Below are 18111 nucleotides of genomic sequence, written 5' to 3'. Positions count from 1 at the left end.
TAACCACAGAGTCTCATAGATAGCTCCGCTTCTTTTAAGAACCTATAGACCAAACAAGCCAACATTTAAAGAATTTAATGAATACTCCTTTTCTCTCTATTGTTCCCTAAATAAAAGCAAGGCCTTTGCCTCAATAAACTCATCATCTTTCAAACCTGTAATCCATTCCAAATCCCAATCTCCATGTTGAACTGAGTTAAACATTAAAAACAAAACAAAACAAAACCCCAAAAAACTTTTCTTCTATGAATGAGCTTTCCAACATGCTTAATCTCCTCCAAGACATCTGCTTTCTGATGAAACCCAGGAGCCTCCAACTCTTGAGTAGAACATTCACTGTGTGGTCTTAAAAGAGGCATATGCACGGATTCCTCTTGCAATATGCACTCCAAATTTGGATAAAACTTTCTTGGAGCTATTTGACATAGTGTTCTAAAAAATGATCCAAGAGATGACACATTTTAAAGCTCTATACCTCATTTACTGAAACATGTCCAAGTATAAAATTCATAGAAGAAAACAAAAATAGCATCATTTTTTTCCAAAGATTTGAGAATGACATTTAGAGTTGTCCTAATAATATAACTAGCCTTTGCTGCCATCTAGAGGTAAAAACTATGTAGTGACATCAAGAGTTATCAAGAAAAGCAAAATCAACTTGCAGCCATCAATGGTGTAGAAACAATGGGAGCCCAGTAACTTTCAGGCAGCTGACCCTACCAATGACCACCATTCCAAGCCATACTGTCTTCACCAACACATATCAGTATAGCTTATAAGAAAAAAGCCCCATCAATATTGTGTTCCATATCAATTAGTTTACTGGACAGATTTCAGTTCTGAATAACCTGTGGTACTCATACCACATTCCTAGACAATCTGAGTCAGTAGATTCTGAGATGGGATCTGGGCATCGCAGTGTTTTAAAAGCCCCACAGGTGGTTCTGATGAGCATCTAGGACCACTGGGCCATGAAACCCTGGCCTTCCACAGTGTTGAACCTCCCACACCCAGGCAGGTCAGAGTTCTGGGTTAGAAAGACCTTAAAGCTTACATCTAAATGAGCTTCAACTATGGCAGTGTTTATCAAAGTATGTCAGGCTGACCACCTGTATCAGATAAACCACCCTGAGGGTTTATTAAAAATGTGAATTCCTGGGTGCATTCATAGACAAATGAATTACAGTTTCTAGAGGTAAGGCCCAGGAATCTACAATTTAAGTAGGATCCCATCATAGGTTTTTGTACACTAAATAGGACAACCAGTCTAAAGCCTGACAAAGTTAAAGGAAATCACTGAAACCTATCTTGTAAAGGCTATTATTAATGCTGTGGTTACAAGATCAGCTGACTTGAATTATGATTTCAAGTGCAGCTGCTACTTATTCATGGTTTGCACAATACGCAGATGTTCATAGAAATGTCCTGATCTGTGAAGTATTTCCTTCCTTTTTTATGCCTTAATGTAACTTAGTGTTGCTTTTTTAAATTGTATACTTATTTTAGAAAATGTGGAGAATATAGAAGATATAAGAAAAATAAAAAGCACTATTACTCCATTACCCAGAGTTAAACACTGATAGCACTGGTATATTTTCTCCTAGTATTTTCTCTTCAAATATACATAAAGTATGTATATAGTTTTAAATCCTGCTTTTAACATTTCTGAATAAATACTTTCCCATATCTTGAAAAGCATAATTGTTTAAAGACAGCATGATATTTTCATGTGATTATAGTGTAATTCATTAACTCTATCCTGACTGTTAGAGCCTTAAACTGTGTCCAGTTTTCATTGTTATAAATAATGCTAAAACAAAGAGCCTTGCCTACATCTCTGATTATTTCCTGGCAGGAGAATAATATCAGAGTATCAGTATCTCATTTGCTATGTTTAGGATTAAGTATAAAAAAAAAATATCAGGGCTTCCCTGGTGGCACAGTGGTTGAGAGTCCGCCTGCCGATGCAGGGGACGCGGGTTCGTGCCCCTGTCCGGGAAGATCCCACATGCCGTGGAGCGGCTGGGCCCGTGAGCCATGGCCGCTGAGCCTGTGCGGGAGAGGCCACAACAGTGAGAGGCCCGCGTACCACAAAAAAAAGTCAGTAAGAACACTAAAGCCTAAAACGCTCCTAGTGCCTAGGCATAGAGAAGACTGTACCAAAAGAAAGCATATTCCCCATATAGTCTATCCTTTATTGAAGGACTCACATTTTTTAGCCAATTCTGTGTAGTGTTTATTTGAAAATCTAAATATGATTGCTATAATAGTTAGGGGGCATTTAAAATAAGTGAATGTTTACATAAAGAGACCAAGGGGCTTTACTGTACTTTATCAGTACAAAAAAAATGTGGAAACAAATTTCTATAGAATGAAAAACAATATAAGAAGGGTTTCCACAAGAACAGTATTAGAATCTATGATGAAAACTACACTGCATTTTTAAAAGATTTCTATTTTTGAGCTCACAGCAAGGAAAGGACGATCCAGCAAAAGAGGGGGAAATCATCATCATCATCATCATCATCATCATCATCATCATTGTGGATTATAATGAGAATTACAGTTAGCTAAGACCTTTTCCCATCTCTTTACCAACAAGTATTCTTACCCAAGAATATTTTTCCCAAATAAATGAAAATAAGAGTATATTTCTAAGCAAATATGAAGTAAATCAAGTCTTTACTCTTTCACACTCTACAGCCCACTTTCCCAGTCCAGATCACTCAACCTATCTGTGATTCCTCTCTCAACCCTCATAGGCTAACTGTGGACAAATATTAATACAATTCTACCTCCATAATGTGCCTCCCCCCAACCTAAGTCCTTACTATCCCCCTACTACACACACACTGTCTATAGAATCAGGTACAATTTTCCCTATCTAGCCCCAGTCTACATTCCCATTCTGCTTCTCAAATACAACCTAATTTGAAGTCATTCCATTTCTCAACTGTATCCAACTTCCTACCCCAGGGACACTGCCAAAAGTATTCCTTTACTCTGGAATGCTCTCCCATTCCTGCTGTTAAAAATCCTAAAAGTCTTTGGAGGCCCAAGACAAATGTTACTTTCTCAGCAAAGCTCTCTTAGATCCCTCAGTTGAAATTAACCTTTCTCTGGCAATCTCATTACCCTTTGAGATGAATTTGGGACACTTTTCTTGTTTATCTCCCACTACGCTATGATTGCCAAAAAGCAAGAAACATGACCTATTTATCTTTGTATCTAACATTATCTACACTAGAAGGCCTTGCACACAGCACACACTTAACTCATGTTGGCAGAATTGTTTAACTGAATTTTCTTTCTTCAACCTGACAGTCTGATGTGTCCCTAGAACCTAGTGTTTTCAAAGAAGCCAAAATCTCCAAGCTGACTCTATGTCCCGAACATGTCTGTTTCTCCACCAACTGTACCATTAACCACCTTCTGTTTTTCTGTTTAATTCAAGATCAAGGAGGTATGCAAGCAGAGAATCCCAACACGGATCCCTAAACCAAAATCTACAGGCATTGCTAAGCTTTCCCCTAAAGTTCTCCCAGGGCCTATGGATAAGACTGGCTGTGGGAAGCTACACATCATAAGGACTGTCACCTCTAATACCTTCCTCCACATGGGAGGGAAAAGGTAAGTCATGCAAATGTACTGCCTGGATACATTCACCTACAGAAATATCTGGAAAGCCGGTGTTACTAGTATGGAAGGACAAAGATGAAGGGCCGTCTCTCCGGGAAATGGTGAAACAGCAAACAGACAGACGGTTGGTTCATTCACAGGTTGCTGGACCTGGTGAATATCATCCTGAAAGAGCAGGACATCTGCAATTACTTTAACTATATATGTATATGTATATACACACAATCACAGGCCCAGACACACACCCCAAATCCTCCCAACTCATCATCCTACTTGTAATCCAACCCAAAGTTGGACTATCATTAGCCAGGAATAGGACTGAATTCATTAGAACAGTTCAAAAGTTTTCTGGTGAACCCAGAAGTAATTCATTCCACAGAACTTTGCCAAGAAGATGTGGTATCAAGGATTCCTAATCTGCTTCAAGAAAGTCAGATTATTTCCATCAAAATGGCAGGACAATTAAAATCATACTTTAAGTTCTAAAAATATGACTTCTTTATGACCAGGAGGAAAAAAACAAGTGGTACTTCTTAGTTACAAGGAAGAAAGGAACAACAAAAATGAGTAACAGCCGAACACGTCCTTTGTGTGGCCTACCTGATAAATGCTGGTGTAGTGTGCACACTTGGCTGCTGGCACGTAGTCTTCTGTCCCACTTTCCCTAGTAAGTTGCCCCTCCTGTATATACAGGCCATGGAATCTCATTGCTAGGCTTGTAAAGCAAACCGTTTTAGATTGGTATCATTGCTTTCTATAGTAATCAGGACATCTGAGAGTCAAAGGTCACTAATACTAAGATCTTTTAGGGAGATATGAATCACGGTCTTGGATGTTTAAAAAAAAAGACAATTTATCATCTCAATGGACATTCTTTAATCACATCTGAATCAACACTATTGAAAACTCAGTTGGTTCAAAAAAAAGCTTGGGATCAGGAGACTCAAATTCCAATTCCAGTTTTTCACTCATTTGACACTGAGCTTGGTGTTCATTAGTCTAAGCCTTGAGTTTCTAGTATGTAAAACAGAAAAGCTGAATAATTCTTCAGGTCCCTCCCAGTTCTCATCATCCATGAGTACGTCAACTACGAAAACTGAATTCAACCAGTCATCTACAAGGCGGGGCTCAGTTCCCTGGCAGTAAACTAAAGTAGTTCTTTTCTTCACACTAAAAACTCACTGAATCAAGGGAAACATGTATCTGTAATTTAGTGTGGATAGAGTAACACAATGATATTTTAAGACAAATAAGGCATTTTTGACATGGGAGACAGTTGTATCTCACAAAACTTCAGTCAGAAAAAATAAATACATTCTACGAAGAGCACGACCCAAGGTTTTCTGTGATTCGGCACTAAGAACTGGATGCATGATCCTGGAGGAAATCCTTCTGGTTAAGGACAGTGCTTTAGCTGGCTGTCCTGGGATGAAGTCAGCAGAGCAGGAGCAAAGGAACTGCCATTCTTCGCATTCATCCAGCCAAGCCCAATTCAATGCATTGATGTCACTATACAAATGTCCCTGGGACCCACTTCAATTTCAAGGAGGAGGAGAAGGAGCTGGTAGCCTGGGGAGCATTGAGCTATACAAGCCAAAGAGAGGGATGATCAGGAAATGGCACAGGGAGAAGGTGAGGAGGTTGGGTGAATTAAAAACCCGAAGTGGAAAAGTCTAAGTTAAATGAAAGCAGTAAGAGAATGGAAGGAGTGGACTACAAAAAAAGATGATGACCCTCTGACAAGAAAATGATACAAGAGAGACAGTTCAGAAGGAAGTGCAGGGCAGTAACGGGTGGATGGTGCAGTGGGAAAATGTGTAGGGGGCTTAGGGCTATGCCTGACATTAACAGGTAATATTCAGCGAACAGAGAAATGAGTGAATGAGGGAGAGAAGGGCCATTCAGTCAAGACATAAGTGAGAAAAGGTGCTAAGAGATCGCAATGGTATATGATAGGGTCAGGAAAAGCAGATATGCTGCACTGATAATTATGCTAATGCAAAGGAAAAACACTGAACCTCCTAGGGTGGAACCCAAATAGACTGAAGAAAACCATGAAACAAAGCAGGAAAAACAAGCACCAACAGTACTAGAAAGACTCAATACCCTGGGAATGTTTTACCTTGAAGATGAACACAAAATATATTTTACGTTAGAGGTTTCAAAATTGTTTTCTGCTATGTTAAGAGACTCCCTAAAGTACATTTTCATGCCAAGCTGGCATAAGTTCAAGAGCAAGCAAGATAAGAAAGACAAGATATTGTACAAATAACTAAAAAAAGGATAGGAAAATATCTACACTTCTATGGAAAGCAGCAGAAACCTATCTTTAAATGGTAACACAGTTCTAATCCCATTGAGACAAAAGTGTTTAAAATAACACAATCTATCCTAACAAAAACTATGCTTATTTTAAAGCAATATGTAATGCAATAAAAATGCATAAACAACTTAGACCTGGGATAAGTTCAACAAAATGGTGTTTGACCTATAACACAACCAAAATATAAAGAATTCTGCCTCCTGAACATAATCCGGTTTCTGCAGAAATGTGATTCCTCCAAAGATAAAAATAAAAGAAGCTATCCTAATAATTCTATAGTGATTTTATTAAGTTAAATTTTTAAAAGGAAGCAGATAAAAATCCAAGTGAGCAAAAACACATTTAAATTGTAACAAAAATTTTAATTTTTGTATGATTTTGTATGCTGGAGTCTTTCCTCAGCTGTTCATTTATTTAGCTTCAATGATTTCTGAACTAATCTCCTTGCAACTTTTTAGAATAAAGTATCTGATTGTAACAGGAAAGTGACTGATCTCAGACATAACTGATAATTCTGGACTGAGTAATGGAGTAACTGATGTAATGGAGTAATTCTCTCTGGGATGTGTTTCAAATTCCTGCTTTTGAGGACATGTGACATAACTCTTGGGGTCTGACACTGAGTCTGGGGCAGGGGTCTATAAATGTAAAGACCCCACAGGCCAAATTCAGCCCACTGTCTTTTTGTATGTCCTGCAAGTTAAGAATAGTTTTTACGTCTTTAAACAGAAAAAAAAAAATCAAAAGAAGAATATTTTGTGAGATGTGAAAATTACATGAAATTCAAATACCATTGTCTATAGATAAAGTTCTATTGGAACACAGCCACATTCATTTGTTTACATATTTATTATCTGATCATTTCTTATGCTACAATAGCAGAGTTGGGTAGCTGTGACATTGGCCAACAAAGCCTAAAATATTTACTACCTGGCCTTTTACAAAAAAAGTATCCTGACCTCTGGTCTAGTGTGAACTAGACTAACAAGGAGCTCAAGAGCTTAAGAGCCTAATCAACTAATTTTTTTTTTTTTTTTTGCGGTCCATGGGCCTCTCACTACCGCGGCCTCTCCCGCTGCGGAGCACAGGCTCCGGACGCGCAGGCCCAGCGGCCGTGGCTCACAGGCCCAGCCGCTCCGCGGCATGTGGGATCCTCCCGGACCGGGGCATGAACCCGTGTCCCCTGCATCGGCAGGCAGACTCTCAACCACTGCGCCACCAGGGAAGCCCCTTAATCAACTAATTTTTAAAAGCAATGCTAGCAATTTAAGAATGCAATTAAGAATTCTATGAAAGTTGATGAAAATGGGGAAACTATATTTCAAGCTGTTTGTGAGATATTTAGTAAAATGTATACTTCTATGAAAGCCCTAAAGTGTTCAACTAAAGAACATCAGATGAGTAAGGATTTGTGCCACAAAATAATGTAATGTGTTAATGTTGAATCTGAGGGGGAAATGGAACTATTTCTAGGCCTTCCAAATTCCTGGTATTTTCTAAGACAGCAGAGCTACTGTACATGCTATTTAGAGAAAGATGTATAAATTTGTACCTTTAAACGTTCATAATTGTTGTCAAGAACCACTTGTTTAATCATTTGCAAGAATTATAGAAATTGTATACAGTAAAGTAAAACTTGGTCTTTGTTACACAGTCTTCAAGTACAGAACAAAAATGTTGCACCTATCCCTCTCCTCTTTCCTTCTTCTCACCTTTTAAAATTTATCCTACCCGTTTTTGCCCTTAAGCATCTGTCTTAAAAGAACATCATTTGCATTTTGATGAACCACATCAATGTATAAAGCCCATAAACAGATTATGTTTTTCCCTCTAACTCCATTACAATGTTTAAAAGAGAGCCAAGCATGAGAGTTCAATAAATGATTTTGAAAACAACATGCTCTGAAGTTGATCCTCTGTTGTATGTTATCAACAACTACTGTAAATATTCCAAGTCTGAATTTTATATGTAGAGGCAATGCTTTACAACATCTACTACTCATGGCTGCCTATAGATGTGAGAAAAGGAAACTCTGGTGTGAAAAAAGGAAAAAAAAACCCCAAAACTTAAGTTATTCAGGTTTAAAAAATCCAAGGTGTTCCCCAACTTCACCGTTTCCAGAAGGAATTCAGCATAAAGTGATGTGATTTTTAAGGATAAAATGATATTACAACAAAAATATTTACAATGCTTACATCAGCAATCTCAAACAAAATGAACAATCACACTGATCCTAGGTGACAAAAGCTGTCACCAGTAGGAATTATCAGCTCATTTACAAAGCAAAAGACTGCTGTTCTTTCAAATATATAATTTCAAAACTAAACCCAAATATGGTTAGAATAAAATGATAGTAAACACAGTTATAAAACACAGATTTCTAATGTATTTTTAGAAAAAGAAAAGCAACATCTGCCAAGTCCGTCAAAAGCCTAAGCAGGATTTTGACAACTCTTCCAGTGGACCAAGCTTCTTTAGACGCAGAAGTCTTATGTTAAAGTCTCCAAGATGTGGCTGTGAAATATTAACAATTAATTACTTAATGAACAAATCCTTAATGAGTGCCTTCTAAGTACCCAGATACTACTATAGGCCCAAAGGATACAGCAAAGAACAAGATAAACAAATCTCTGCTCATATGGTGCTTACGTATTAGTGTGGGGAGACTGTAATAATTTAATAAGGAAAATAATGGTTGGTGATAAGTGCTCTGATGAGAAATACTGCAACATGATAATATAAGTAGATAGCTACTCTACACTTGCTGAACAGGAACTTAGGTGTGTTTGAACTTAGGTCTTAATGTCAAGAAAAGGCCAACCATTCAAAATTCAGAAGGACAGCCCAGAAAGGAAAAGGAACAGCTATTGCAAAGGGCTAAGACAGAATGAGCTTGGCCTGTTGAGGCACCCAATGAAGGCTGGTGTGGCTGGGACAGCATAAACTAGAGGGGAGTCAGTAAGTTCCAGCAGATACCAAACATGGTAAGCAATCTAGGTTTTATTCTGTGTGTTGGAGGGAAGACAGTGACAGGTTTAAGCAGGAATGTGATCTGATCGATCAATTTGTCTGCTGACTGAAGCACAGAGGGACAAGATGGAAATTGGGAGCCCTGTTAGAAGTTTACCGCAGAGGTTTAGGCAAGAGGATGGCAGCATGTGCTCTGATGGCGTAAACAAAAAAAAACAAACAAGCAAAAATAAAAAAGGAAAAAAGATTCAGGATATGTTTTGGAGGCAGAGACAAAACTTGATAGATCAGATGTAAAGGGTGAAGGAACTAAATAAATGAATAAATCAGAACATGCCTAGGCCTTTGTGAAATTGGGCAGTTGGTGATTTAATTTACTGAGATAGGGAAGTCTGGAGAAAAAGCAGATTTGGGGAAAAATTCAGGAGTTGGGCCTCATTTACATTTGACATTCTCATCAAATAAGTATAGACATCAAGAAGACAGCCAGGTATGTGAGCCTTGAGCTCTAGGACCAAGTATGAGTTCCTGGGAAGAGATTGTTCTCAAAGTCCAATGGTACAACCTGCTTATTTGTATCTCAGAGTAATCAGCGTTCTTTAGAAGAGTACACTTTGGGAGACTAAGAGTTAATAGACAATTTGATAACAATGATGTATCTAAACAAAAGGTTTATAAAGTATGAGCCTCTTTAAACTGATAAAGGATTATTATTTTAGAGATGAGATGCTTATCATTGATAATTAGAATAATTAACTTTGAGAAATTTAAGTACACAGACTGGTTTCTGACTGCCTGTCTATGAATCTCAGCCTCTCTACTTACCAACTGAATAACACTGGGCAAATCACTAAACCACTTGGTGCCTCAATTTCCTCATCTAAAAAATGGAGATAACTGTACCTACATCATGGTATACTTATAAAGATTAAATGAACCAGTACATGTAAAGCAATCAAAAAAGTATCTGGCACAGAGTGACCACTTAACAAATGCAAATTCGTATTGTTACCTGCAATTTCCGGGCACTGCACACAGAAGTGTCTTCACACTTCAGTTTTCTAGTTAGATTCTTGGTAAGAGATGGCATCAAAGATTCAGAATAAGCTAGGGGAGCATATGAAAAACCCTCCTCAAAAGAAGTGGAGGCAAAGAGTTTTGCAGATTGCTAAAAACATCCTCTTTAAAAGTAAGCTATAGGGACTTCCCTGGTGGCACAGCGTTTAAGAATCCATCTGCCAATGCAGGGGACACGGGAAGATCCCACATGCCGCGGAGCAACTAAGCCCATGCGTCACAACTACTGAGCATGTGCTCTAGAGCCCGCAAGCCACAACTACTGAAGCCCACGCGCCTGGAGCCCGTGCTCCACAGCAAGAGAAGCCACCACAATGGGAAGCCTGCGCACAGCAATGAAGAGTAGCCCCTACTCACCGCAACTAGAGAAAGCCCATGTGCAGCAACGAAGACCCAACGCAGCCAAAAATTTATATATAAAAAAGTAAGCTATATATGTGCCGGTAATTCCTAAATTCGTTATCTCCAGCTCCAACCCTGGAGCTCCAGACTCTATACCCAGCTGCCTACTGGACACTTGACTTGGTAATTTAATAGGCATATTATTGGAATAAAAAGGGAAAACAATCGGTGTTCTCTTTAGTAAGTGAATGACCAACTGACCACTTCCAACAACAGAAACTCTCAGCTCTGCTCCATAAGTCACGAAAACCATGACGTGAATAAACATTCAGCTTCACACTGAGAAAGTGCCCAGTTTGGTCAACTACATGAAATCTCAGGCATTGCACCTGGTGCATTAGCACTAATGTTTTGCAATTATGATTCTACTGCATGTATTGTTTACTACCATACATGCAGTATTATATATTATTATCAAATAATTTCTTAAGGTAGGCAGGGAATAAGGAAATAAGTGAAATGAAGTGAAACGAAATATTAGATATCATTAGATGATTCCTAGGCTCTGTTGCCTGAGGCATACTGTGCTGTACACACCTCAGCAGAGGAAATTCTCAGTTGTCTTACCCTGGGCCATGACTCCAATCACCACCAATGATGATAGCAACAGGGTGACCAGACATCTCAAGTGGACTGCCCCAGCAAAATTCTAAGAGCATGGCCTTCCGCTCTCAAAAATGTCTAGACTGGATGAGAAATTATATATCTACCTGTGTATACTATCACCAAAAGTCCTGTAAAATGCATTCACTAATTCAGTTAATATCTACCAAACACCAACTAAGTGCCAGGTACCATGTTGGACTCCAGTACAATGCAGGATTCTAATACAGGCATACCTCGGAGATACTTAGGTTCGGTTCCAGACACAATAAAGTGAGTATCACAATAAAGCAAGTCATGAATTTTTTGGTTTCCCAGTGCATATAAAAGTTATGTTTTACTATACTGTAGTCTATTAATTGTGCAATAGCATTACATATAAAAAGAGTATATACCTTACTTAAAAAATAATTTATTGCTAAAAAATGCTAACCAATGCAGAGTCACGACAAACCTTTACTTGTTTAAAAAAAAATGCAGTATCTGTGAAACACAATAAAGTGAAGTGCAATAAAATAAGGAATGCCTGTAGAAAAACGACAGGTTTTGAAAAGCCATAAGATATATGCAAAAAGGGTCATATGTAGATCGAGAGCTTTAGTAAGGGTCTCTGAGTTACATACCTCATCTAAGACGTCATGAAAACCGCAAAAACATAGTTCAATTCCTTGACAATAGATAGAGAGCTGGATAAATATCATACACAGTGTGTGTCGGTGTTTGGGCATCTGTGTGTTTGTACAGTTTACTCTTAGAAAACGTGCACAAGAATTCATAACCACAGATGTTAAGCCTTTGTTGTAGATAGATATAGACTGCCGAATAAATGACTAAATGCTCCATCACCTCGCCACCATAAGCACTAACTGGAAACAGGTAATAAGGAAAGATGTTTACTTTTATAGGCAAGTAGCGTAACACACGACAGGAGTAATGGCATTACTACAACTATCTTTCCTTTCTCTGACTTAAGGCACTATTTCTCCTCTGACTTTCAAAACAATATATAATTCACATATTTTAGGCTGATCTTTCTCTATTAACATAGGTAGGATCAGAAAACCTGAATTGGTGCAGCTGTGATTTCTTCTGAATTAGAAACATTATTCAGATTATTTAAACAAATCACTGGTAAATAATCAAGCAGATCTCAAGGAAGCTTATACACTCACCTATCTTCAAAGCAGTTAACAAAGCAAAGGCCATTGATAAATTTAATGTTAGCAATTTTCAAACCTCAATCTTACAGCTAGAAGGAACCTAAGAAGTGGGGTGATCCTAGGGACTCCAACATATCTTGATGGGAATCCTGGCAACTTAGATGAAAGAGGCTGTAGCACTTTATAATTCTAACTAGATTCAACGTTTAAAACTCTTGGTTGGTAAAACCCTTAAAAAGATGATCTCTAAGGATCCCTCACTTCACAGACTATGACACTGAGGACCAGAGAAGCCACACAGTAATAGTGGGAAAAGTGTGACTTTGAAAGTCAGGTACTCTTGACTAACCTCTTCCCAGATCTCTCCCTTGCTGTGTGTTCCTAAGAACAATTAACTTTTCTGCTTCTCATTTAAATATGAAGGTAATGCTTACCTTTTAGGCATGTTATGAAGAATAAATTAAAACGCTTACCCTTTAAGAATGTTATGAAGATTCAATGAATTCATATTTATGAAAACATCTGGCACACAGTAGATACTCAATACATGTTAATTTCTTTGTTTCCAAAGGGTGACTAACTTGAGAGACACATAGCTGGTGAGGGCAAGAAACAGGACTAGAACCAAGAATTAAGATCCCCCTCACCACTCCAAAAAATTCTGACTGTTTCTTAATTGGCGTTTATCCTTGAATCATACCATAAAATATAGTTTTTAACACCTCAGTTATGGGGGGCAGGGGCTATTAAAGGAAACGTGAAATACCACAGCCTGCAAAAAAAGGTATTTGTGCCTTCAAGCACAAGCATACATTTGCTAAAAACAAAGCCTCAAAAGAGTCAGAAGTTTAATCAATGAAGTATTATACTGGCAACCTTTTGAAAAATGCCATCTGCTCTGTTTGTATCTGAAGCCTGCCCTTCTGGAAACAATGCTGTAGTACAGCATTGAAACAATGTTCGTTGTTTTCAATGGCTATTTCTCAACTCACATTTCAATATTAATGATTGCAGCAAATATGTATCAACTGTCAATCATGTGCAGGGTCCTGTGGACTCTACAGACATGAATCAGGCTTTGGTTTTACCATAAAAAAATCTTAGAATCTAGTAAAGAAGAGAGGCAGACTCTGAAGAATGATTTAAAAAAACAATTGTATATTAAGCCATGAGACTTGAAAAGTTCAAGGCCAGCCTGTGGTGAGGAGTTATTTAACACTATCTACTCAAGCATAAAATATTCACTGCATTGGCAGTAGGTACACGTAGCATAATAAACATTGTCTGAACTGTGTTAACTGAATTCCACTCTCGTTTCTGACACCAACTAGCTATGTGAACTTGTCATGTTATTTGATATCTTTAGGTTTCATGTTCCTCATCTGTCAAATGGGTGAATCCAAGCGGATCTCCAAGTCTCCTTCAGGCTCTAAAAGTCCAAACGATATGATGATGATATGATGCTGCTGCCGCTAACGATAGCAAGAAAAACTAAAGCTTTTATTTACTGCTCACATATTATGTACCAAGCACTGTGCTAAAGTGCATCATTTGTATTATCTTCACGACAACCTTATGAAATTGGCATTATTACGCTTCTTTTACAGATGAGGAAAAGGAGGCTAAACAGTATTAAAAGGCTGGAGTCGCGATTTGAACAGAAGCAGTCTGAACCTAACCCAGGAGTTAACCCTTAACCGCTAAGCCCAAACTCCCTGTCTCCGCGAAAACTGTCTTATCTGTTAAGAAATAAAGACAAACAAAATACAGCTAGGAAAAGGGTCCTTCCTGACTAGAGGGCAGGTATGAGTTACTGTCACACTTGTCTGTTTCACGTGTTAGTATATCTCTTGCTTCACTTGCTCCGCGACGCTCGCGTGCACCACACGGCGGTGTGCACTACCGCGAGGCAGAGAGCGGCGACCGCCAGAGGCAGCGCCGGCCCGGGCTGAGGCGCACGGAAGGCTGTGGGGTGGGGGAGGACCCGCAGGAGCGCGGGCAGAGTCGGTACCTGGGCTGCTGGCTGCTCCTGCCGGCTGGGTCTTCCACCACTCGTCTCCAAGATCGTCTGCCATCTCCACGCGGGACTCGACGTGGCCCGACCACCAGGTAGGAGCGGGCGCTGACCGTGACTCGCGCTGCTTCAGAGGAGGGATGCCGGCGTCGCAGCACGCTCAGCCTCTCCTCAGACACTGTCGCCTCCGCCCCGCGGCGATGACGTCATAACCTCCGCCTCGCCTCCCCGGCAGCTGCGTCTAACTGTTCGCAGTTTCTACATCAGTGCGGATGGGCAGGATCAGTCTGGAGACTTAAAGTAAACCCCCACAAAAGCCGAAAGAAAGGAAGACACGTAAGCAGAAAGAGTACATCATTTTTTTAAGTGCCACCTTTAAAACATTTTGTTTAGGTTTTATTTTTGCCGAATAGATATTGTCGAAAGTGGGAGACCAAATGCTAAGACAGTTTTCCTCTGTTCAGTTTCAAAGGCCTTGAGTCGCGGGAGAAGACCATAGCACGTGGGTGTGTTTTCGTCTGTGTGTTAGTGTTTGGGCGTCGGTGTGTTTTTACAGTTTGCTCTATAAAAAATCGTGCACAAGTCATGACCATGAATTTTGGACCTTTCTTGTAGATGAGGGTACTGCTCTTTTTATACGATATGAGGAAAGTAAATGTTGACTGGTCCAGAAGTGCTTGCCAACGGACAGACCCGAGAAGTACGGAGAGTTTATAGTCGACTTCCCCGCACTCTCTTCGACTGCGCCCCCGCCCCCACACCTGGTTTTGTGAAACAAGGGAAGAAGAAGGGAGCCCGTTGCTGCCCAAGTATAGGTAAGCGACCTACGGTGCTTGTCTCACTCCCTCAAGTGGCAGAGGTGGGCAGGGAAAACCCGCTGGGCGCCTAGGGCTGGGGCCAGCTGTAAACTAAGTGTGTGGACGATACTTTTCAGGAGAGTCATGAGGTGAAAATCATACGAAAATGCATTAAATACACGTGATGTGCCTGTCACTGTAATTGGAATACTGGTTTAAAGATGAGTAGGATACGATCCCGCCTTCCAGATTTCACCAACTCAAGTAGAGGAGCTACAACTTGTAAGGATGAAGGTCTAAACTAATGATGAGGATACATTCTCAGAAACAACCGGGACTCTTAATCTGATGAGGATAAGATTAGCCAAATGTGAAAATTATCCAAAACCCACCCAACTAATAGGTGGCTTATAAATGCATTACTGATAAGACTTTATCAGTATGTCCTAAACGCTCTAAAAGGGAAGATATTAGCTATATAAATATGCCAAATGTAAAATAATCTGTGATCATAGAAAGTAATGTGTCTTTCATGAGGAAATGTAGATGGCAGAAATTATGGTGGTTGACTGAAAAGTTAGATAAGAAATACCAATGAGGAGGAGGAAGTGCCATGACCAATAAGCATATGAAAAGATGTTCTGTCTCATTATTAATCTGAGAAATACAAAAAAGACTACAATGAGATACTGTTTTTCATTCAGTAAATTGACAAAATTAAGAAGTCTGGCCGTACCAAATTCTGGAGAATATGTGTGTCAGTAGGAACTCTTAAACGTTATTGCTGTGAGTGTAAATTGGTATAACCACTTAGAAAAGCAATACGGCAAAATCTTGTAAAGGTCAACATACACACCTTATGATCCAGCAATTTCCACTCCTAACTATATACATTTGGGAAACTGTTGCGTATGTGTACCAGGAAATTATAAAAGAATATTCACAGCAGCACTGTTAATAATAGCAAAAATTTGGAAACAACCCAAATGTTTTATATAGGAAAATGGATAACTAAATTACAATATAACCGCACAATTAAGCAGAGTAAATGAATGAACATACATAATAACATGGATATACTTTGGAAATATAATGGTTAATTTTAAAAAGCCAAGCAAAAAATAAAAATAAAAAATAAAAAAGCCAAGTCTCAGATACCATTTTGTAAAGTTCAGATACAAAGAAAACTAAAAAAAATTCAGGCAAAAAAATTCTTATGTGATTTTAAGGTAAGAGACTGGTAAGCACGAAATTCAGGATGGGGGAATTCCCTGGTGGTCCAGTGATTAGGTCTCCATGCTCTCACTGCGGAGGGCCCAGGTTCAACCCTGCTCGGGGAACTAGAGTCTCACAAGCCTCACAGTGTGGTGAGGCAAAAAAAAAAAAAAAAAAAAGGATATGGATTGGTGGGGGAGGGGAGTGGTCAGAGAGATGAGATTAGGAAGAACAAAGGTAAATGTAAATTATTGGCAAAGTTCTAATTCAGATAGAGTGGATGTGCATTTAAGTATTATGCTTTATAACTTATAGGTATGTTACATATATTTTTGTGGTATCAAATAACACGTTATTTGTATAATTTAAAATATAAGAAAAGATCCACTTACACAAAAGAGAAATTTTCATTAAAGTTAAGTGCTGTTCATTAAGAACTCATTAAGAATTCCAAATAATAACCCTTTATCTCAAATGACATTCAAAGCTGCCAGACAGTCTTACTACTTTCCCATGTGAGTTCACTTTCCCACTGTCCTGATCTTATCCCAGGATCAGTCTTCCTATTGGCCCTGGATTCCAACCACCTCAGATGCCGGTCACAAGTCCCCAGTTGTCACCTATGCTTCTGACCTACCAGCTATAAATCAGAGGTTCTCATGGACTCCCTTCTTGGGTCCAGTCGTTTACTAGAATAGTTTATAGAACTCAGAGAAATACTTATATTTACCAGTTTATTATATAAAGAATACAGATGAACAGCAAGATGAAGAGATGCATAGAGTAAGGTACAGAAGGGTCCCAATCACAGGAACTTCTGTTTCCGTGGAGTTGGAGTGTGGCATTCCTGGCATATGGATCTGTTCACCAGCCTGGAAGCTCTCTGAACCCTATACTTTTGGAATTTTTATGGAGGCTTCAATATATAGGCATGATTCATCATTATCTGTCTCCAGCCCCTCTGCCCTTCTTGGAGGATGGGGAGTGAGCTGAAAGTTCCAAGCTTTTAATCATGGCTTGGTGTTTCTGGTGACCAGCCCCTGTCCAGAAGCCCACCAAGTGACACCTTATTAGAAAAAAAAGACTCCTACCACTCAGGAAATTCCAAGGAATTTAGGAGTTCTGCGTCAGGAGCCAGGGGGCAGAGACAATGCCCTTTTAATCATACTGTCGTCTTCTTCCATTATGACTTTGAAGCAATACTATTGATGCCCTGCTCCATTTTCCCTTGGCCCATATCTGAGCTTCTTTGTAGCTGTGGTAGACTATTTCCATCATGCTGACAACTTCCCTCCCTGAGCACCCCTACCGTCTGCTTCTCTGGCACCATGGGAGCTTGCTCAGCCCAAGAATCAATGCAGTTAATGCTCCCAAGGGCAACCCTCAACCAAAAGGGAACAGGTGTTAGTAGATAATGCTCCAGATTCTCTGTCCTTTGGTGGCACAATTCTGAAATATGTTTCACACAGTTTTTTAAAGGGTCCCCAGATGGACACTTTATTGCCTTTTCTGTTTTTCATGTCTCCTTTCCCCAGTCTCTCACTTGTGCTTCCTGAGATCACCTCCCAAATAATATACCTGCACCCAAGTCCTAGTCTCAAGGTCTGCTTTAGAAGCAACCTAAATTAAGAGTTGGTACGGGAAATACCCTAGAAAGCAGACCCTCAAGATAAAACTTGGAAATCAATTTACTCACTGACCAGATGGTAACAAGGACATAATTGGTAGTGTTAAGAAGAATGGTAAAAACTTCTGGTGTACTGTAACATCACAATAACTAAAACACAGTCACTCACCTGTGGTAGATTAGAATGACGTACAGGTGGAAGGGGAAATGCTGGCTTGTGCAATAGCTTTAACACTTGAAAGATATGGGGCAATTGTAATTTTAAAGATTGTGGAGTTGGCTG

General features: G+C 39.4%; 1 protein-coding gene and 1 long non-coding RNA gene across 4 annotated transcripts in view; one reads left to right on the top strand and one right to left on the bottom strand.

Annotated features, from left to right (window-relative positions):
* The window catches only part of CMSS1 (cms1 ribosomal small subunit homolog), a 381549-nt gene extending 367157 nt beyond the window's left edge, over positions 1–14392 (bottom strand). The window contains exon 1 of one of the 2 annotated variants that reach the window (XM_027103285.1): positions 14187–14392. In XM_027103285.1, coding sequence (XP_026959086.1) covers positions 14187–14250 — 64 coding nt within the window. In that variant the 5' untranslated portion in view covers positions 14251–14392. The remainder of the gene's footprint in view (positions 1–14186) is intronic. The other variant, XM_027103304.1, reaches the window with a different exon arrangement.
* Positions 14393–14508: 116 nt separating this feature from the next.
* Positions 14509–18111, top strand: part of LOC113618936 (uncharacterized) — a 49464-nt gene continuing 45861 nt past the window's right edge. Inside the window, exon 1 of one of the 2 annotated variants that reach the window (XR_003432206.1) lies at positions 14509–15004. This is a non-coding gene — a long non-coding RNA (uncharacterized LOC113618936). The remainder of the gene's footprint in view (positions 15005–18111) is intronic. The other variant, XR_003432204.1, reaches the window with a different exon arrangement.

The sequence above is a fragment of the Aethalodelphis obliquidens genome, unplaced genomic scaffold, assembly GCF_003676395.1.
Source record: "Aethalodelphis obliquidens isolate GAN/ISIS:26980383/991018 unplaced genomic scaffold, ASM367639v1 scaffold1, whole genome shotgun sequence".
Lineage (NCBI taxonomy): Eukaryota > Metazoa > Chordata > Mammalia > Artiodactyla > Delphinidae > Aethalodelphis > Aethalodelphis obliquidens.
The sequence above is the reverse complement of the archived record's forward strand: the minus strand, read 5'-3'. Positions and strand labels throughout refer to the sequence as shown.